The sequence below is a fragment of the Phaseolus vulgaris genome, chromosome 3 (assembly GCF_051622355.1).
Source record: "Phaseolus vulgaris cultivar YP4 chromosome 3, ASM5162235v1, whole genome shotgun sequence".
NCBI classification, from domain to species: domain Eukaryota; kingdom Viridiplantae; phylum Streptophyta; class Magnoliopsida; order Fabales; family Fabaceae; genus Phaseolus; species Phaseolus vulgaris.
The window spans coordinates 9,179,074-9,185,487 of NC_143500.1; the positions used below are offsets into that span (position 1 = coordinate 9,179,074).

The 6,414-nt window shown below is 26.9% G+C and overlaps 1 protein-coding gene across 1 annotated transcript; it reads right to left on the minus strand.

Annotated features, from left to right (window-relative positions):
• Positions 1-1,548: 1,548 nt before the first annotated feature.
• LOC137806503 (gibberellin-regulated protein 1) lies at positions 1,549-2,632 on the minus strand. The gene is made up of 4 exons (XM_068606664.2): positions 2,446-2,632; positions 2,296-2,349; positions 2,168-2,207; positions 1,549-2,041 (listed from the first exon to the last, which is right to left on the minus strand). The coding sequence occupies exons 1-4, from the start codon at positions 2,587-2,589 to the stop codon at positions 1,857-1,859; spliced, it is 423 nt and encodes a 140-aa protein (XP_068462765.1). The 5' UTR covers positions 2,590-2,632; the 3' UTR covers positions 1,549-1,856.
• Positions 2,633-6,414: the final 3,782 nt, after the last annotated feature.

The window sequence follows — 6,414 nt, forward strand, 5'->3', positions numbered from 1 at the left end:
TATTATAATAATATATATATATATATATATATTTATAATATATTCATCTTTCCTTTCTATAATAAAATATTAATTTTTCTTCCTTCCAATAAATAACATCCTATGAAATAGAGTATCTAAAATATTATTTTTATTTTAATGAAAATAATTATTTTTATTTTTTTAAACTTTTAAAAATAAAAGTATAACTAGTAAATTACCACTAATATACTATAGAACTTTACAAACCACCAATAAAAGGAAATAAAATTTGAATAAAAAAACTGATAATTAAAAAGATAGAGAGAATATATCTTTTTATGTTATAGTTTCATTTAAATTTATTTGATATAATTCATGGGTTTAATTTTATTTGATCTTTCTCTTTTAAGTTTTCCTTTATCATTTTAGAAAACCTTTATGTATGTGTTTTCTAGTCATCTAGTCTTCCATTCTTTTACCAAATTCAACTCCATTTCTTATTTTTTTAAGATTAAGATTAGATTGTACCTTGTGGAAGATAGTGTGATAGAGAGCACATCCACTCAATTAGATTTTGAAACAGAATAAATTCATTTTTCTATATATTATTCTTGTGATTATCATATATTTTTCTTATTTGTGTACTTGATTCTTCTCATGACTAACTTGTAGATTGTTTATAATTTCTATTTTGGTTGTTTAGGATTTAAAAACTTGTTGGTTCCTAGGTTCTTGGACACTTAGTTTTTTATCCTTTCCTAGATTTCGAGTCAATTCCATATAAATAGAGTTAATTTACTTAGTTTTTATTTTAATTGATTTGTAATGTTGGTGTAAAGATTAGTTTATATTAATAGTAAATTGAGAATGAATCATTTTGTGAACATGATTCTTAAATTTGGAAAATTAAATGTTGGATGACAATTTTGGTAGTAAAATGCTTTGGTTTTAATTTGGAGCCAAATGATAACATCACTACAAGAAAATCATGAAATAGAAACCAATTTTTAGAGATTAAAATAATTAATTACAATAGTAACTAAATTAGAGATTATTTTAGAAATTAAAAAACAAATTGGTTTCTAAATTAGTTTTTATTATGGTTAAATAGTTTCTAAATTGATATCTAATTAGCAACCAATGTTTTAACTACCAATTATTTAGTTTTTAAATTTGGTCTCTAAAATCTTGATTGCTAATTAGATACTAATTTAGAAACTATTTAACAATAATATAAACTAATTTAGAAACCATTTTTTTTATTTTTTAAAATGATTTCTAATTTAGTTATTATGCAACTAATTATTTTGATATCTAAAAATTGATTTTTATTTTGGTATCTAAAAATTGGTTTTTATTTCATGATGCGTTTCTATTTCATGATGCGTGTAGAGTTAGAAATGTTATGAAAGTTACCAGTTGAAAATAGATAACTCTTTTTGCTGTTGACTTTTTACTTGAGTTTAATTGTTATGCTCAATTTGAATAATAGTAGTTAATTTTTAAAATTATGCCAATACATGTTAATTATCTTATAGATTAAGGTGCTTATTTGATGAATTTTAGAAAATTGGAATTCTACAAAACTTAGAACTTAGAATTTTTCTGCATAATCTGCCCAATAGATTCCCCAACTACCCAACATATTTGAAGTAGAGAGGGAGTTACTTTTACTGTGAAAAGTAGAAAAACATGATCCATAAACATATATAGAAGATCTCTGGTCACAGTAATCTACTCCACAACAACTGATACTTTCAGATAATTAAGGCACAGCAGATACAAAAACTGATGATTAAACAAAGTATGAAATACATAATACATAATACATAGTGCATTATGAAGTGAAAAGAAGAGAAAGAAAATGGAATTGGATCTAAGTTTAGAGAAGTGTTCTAGGGGCACTTAGGTTTGTTGCCATGAGTGGTCATGTCTGTGTAACACTTCCCACACACCTCTCTGTTACCATAAGGACCTGGAGGAACACACTTGCACCTTGAACAGCATGTCCCGCAAGCTCTTGTGCAGATCTTTGGCCTTGACTCTAAACTGCATCTCACCTTGCACCTCTCTCCACAATCTTCCAAACACACAACAACAAAAATGTTCATTCTTTCTTCTTTTCTTTTTTCACAATTTCACTATAGTAACCCTTTTTCCAAGAGATCAAAAAACACAAGTGAGAAAAGTAAATAAAGAATCATACCCACAAATGACAAAAGCTTTCTGATGGGTCCTTTCACCAGCTGCAAAAAAAGAAGCCAAGGCAGTGAAAACAGTAATAACAAGCAAATAAACAAAGTATAAAGGTGGCTAAACGACATGCAATGCAACCTCAGAATGGGTGAGATGGCCTTCTATGTTGACACTAGAAGCAGCATAAGTCACCTGCAAATCAAGCTCAAAGCCTAAAAAATTAAGGCAAAAGTTTTGTAATGGAAAAATTCTGATATATGTGTATGTTTAGGAGTATGTTGCACTTACATTTGGCATGCAGAAGAATAGTGCAGAAGCCATGAGCAGCAGCAGCAACAGTAAAGTCTTGAGTTTGTTCTCCATTTTGGAAGTATGAAGTTGGTAGGAGAAGGAGCTTGAAATGTTGAGTAGCATTTCTGAGGGCAGAGGCATGTTTTTATAGTAGTGTTATGGATTCTCCCTCCTTTTGCAATTACAGTGACACCCTTTCTTTTGTTATTAATGTCAATTACTTTTGGCAGTGTGCATCGAAAATCAAAGTTGGTGGAATTCAATTCATTCACATTCATCACCTTCATATTTTTAAAAACCATTTTTCTTCTTCTGTTTTTATTACAGAGTTGCTTATATTTTTTTTTATGATTAACACACCTTAATCATACCAATGAAATGAAAAATAATCTCATCTATTTTTTAAAATATTCTTCTTTTAATTTATTTGAAGTTAACTATTTGTTACCTTTTTTTAAAAAAATGAATATTTTTATTTTTAATATTTTCATGACATGAAATAAGAATGTGTTAGCGTAATTTAATAAAATATAATTTGATTTATGTAAAATTATACACATATATATAGTAATGTTTCTACAAAATTTTATACTACAACAATTATTTTAAAAATATAATTGAAATACAATGATAAGGAAACTTTTTTTTTATATTATCATATAATGATACTCTAGAATTAATTTTTCCAATACACCTAGACATGAAAAATTGGAGGGGTTGAGTTTGACTTTTCCATCCTCAACCTCATAAAATGAGACAAATTCAGGTTTAAAAGATGGATTTGAAAAACCTAAAGAAATTCATCTAGTTTTTAAAAATTTAATTGACTTATACACTTTAAATAAATAGTATATTAAATTGTTAATTCATGATAACTTTACTTGAACATGAGCAGCATATTTATTGTATAAATTAGTCCATGAATAAATTCTGATGGCATCTTTTGTGGGGTAGTGAAAGACAGATGGCCTTTAAAAAGGAAGGAGCATGCATGCATTTGAAGGAGAGAAAGACAAATGTACAAAACTTCAAATTAATGGCTGCCCTAATGGCCAAGAATCTATTTTAGAGAGTGTCAGCAAGTGGCCCATTTCCTCATTCACTATGGCTAGGTGGCTAACTATGCCCTTAATTTGTGGGGTGCCACATTAAACCTTTTCAAACTTCAAGAAATAGGTCAAATCAAATTATTTGAGAGTGATAACAATTAAAAAAGTGGGATAAATGAATCTTTTAGTTCTTGTGAAAATGAGTGATAATTTAACTTTTGAAACCATGGGATAGATATATTTGATCTTAGAATGTACATATGTAAGAAGTGCCACAGCTGTGTTTTGTCGTTGATTTTTTGAAGTTTTTTTTTGTGTGTGTGTGTGTGTTTAGACTTTAATGTTTGAAGATCAATTAGAACTAAATTTTGTAATTTGAAAATCAATTTTCGTATTTTGATGTAAAGTTTTGGAATCAATCTGTCAACGGTGAGTTAATTCTGACATTTTTTTTTCTATTATATATTAAATTAGAATTTCTTTTATCTTTCATGAATTAAATAGTCATTTTGATTTATATATTGAGGGATAAAAAATACTTATTTACTAAAAGAAATATTGTTAGTCATACTAAGTATATTATAATATTTATTAAATTACATTTTAAGTCTTTTATAATTAATTTAGACATTTTTTAGTTAAGTTTTTATTATTTTTTTTAGTTTATTGAATATTTAAAATTTATATATTTTTAATTGAGTTTTTATTGTTTAATATTTTTATTAGTTAGTTGACGTGTTTGTCATATTATTATCTCCTTTATGGTTACTATAAGACAATATTACGGTTACTATAAGACAATATTACGGTTAATCTAAAATGACAATAGTTTTTATTGTTTTAGGTTGAAAGATAATAAGAGATTGTTGTAGTCACCTACATTAATAATGGTGACAATGATAATTCCTTGATCACGGTAAGAGACGATATAAGAGAACACGAAAATCTTATTATCCAATATATTTTTAATTAAAATAATAAAAGTTATTTACTGTTTTATATTAACCACATTATTATTTTATATTAATCATAAAATTTTATATTTTTTAACACAAGGAGATAAGTAAGCAAAATAATAGGGTAAGATAACAATCATGCTACCAGAAAAATTAAAAGACAGAGATTTAGCTGAAAACATCCAAATTTATGAAGTTCTTAAAACTTAGTTAAGATTTTAAAAATTATATTTAATATATTTATGAACCATTACTAAATTGTTGAAAAAATGTCTCACTTATATATTTATTTGATAGTGAACTCTCTCATTCGCTCACTTTAATACTTATTATCATGAGATGTTGGAAATGAAATTTATAAATACTTTCGAGAATATGTTAGTGATCTACATGTTGAGTCTCTGGACGATCTAGATGATATATCTAGATGATCTAGACGCTAGACAGTCTTATGAAATACTAAATGGTCCTTTAGTTTATATCATATGTTTATGTTTTGATGATACAAAAATTGTTTGTATGATATGCTTGAAAATTGGAAGATCTAAAAAATGTTTTATACAATAGCAGTATGTAGAGCGTCTACAATCTTTGTTCATGATATACAGTCTAAGAAATTAGATGGTCATGCTAGACGATCTGATGAACAAATTGAATGTGTAATATTTTTCAATTAAAAAATTGAAGGAAATATTTTTGAATACAATATCTACTATATACGCGTTCAATCAAAGAGATTATGTACTAAAAAAATGTTAAAATACGAAATCACAAAATCACCCTATTCATCGCTATTTTAAGGATATATCTAAGGTTTATCTTTTCTTAAACATATTTGATCAAATTAATGTTTGCAATTATATTTTATCATGAGTTGCACATATTTTGTACTTTTTTAAATAGAAATATTATGAATAAATAAAAATCTTTAATGTTTTGTTTTAATGTCATGAAAAAGATGGAATGAAAAGATTATCAATTTAAGTTTTGATGATTTTTTACTAATCCATATTGCGATTACTTTCAAATTAATTTTGTTCAACATATTTGAAGCAAAACCAAATTTTGTTATTTTTTAGGATCGCATACCAAAAATATGATAAAAGATAATGAAAAATTCAACGTAACCACTTTAGGATCAAATGTCAAATTAAAAGATATATAAAGATATTGAAGGAGTAGAACGAAAAGAAAGGCTAACAAAAGTCATATTAGCAATCTTGTTGAAAATACAAAAGAGATGCAGTGAGTTTCTAATATAGTTATAAGAGCATCTAGTCTACTAGGTTGAGTGTTGAACCATTGTAATTCTTCACATTGTGAAGTAATACTCGTATGAGCTTTCTTTATGCTCTTTTTGAGAGTGTTTTATTGGTTCTTTGGGGGGTTAATAAGTTGTAACCTGGAAATGTGCTAATACTTGTTATAACCTAGAGAGGTGAGAGTACTATTTGAACTTGGAGAGGTGATAATACGTGTTATAACCAGTTGGTTAGTGGAAGCTCCTAAGCAGTTTCTTAAGGGGACTAGACATAACCTGAGTTTGGGTGAACCTGGAAATGATTTACTATTGTTGTTTTAATTCTTACTATTGAATGATTTACTATACAAACTTACTAAACAATCTATTAAACAGTCTTACTATATGTATATGTTAGACGATTCATTAAACGATCTAATTAGACAATCTAATTATTCATTGCGAAAAGAGAGTCTAAAGGCTCCAGTAAACCCCTCTTCTAGAGCCAATTACACCTACAATTGGTATTAGAGCTAACCTTTGGGGTTAGTTCTTAACAGGATAAGAGGAGATGATCCTGATAGACTCTATGGACTCTGAAAAATAAGTGCTTATGATTCATCAAGAAAAGTGATCATGTTATAAGTTCTTTATTTTTAAATCTATCACACTCCAAGTAATACTTTTCCTTTTTTTTGGTAAATTTTCTTGATGAACTGGT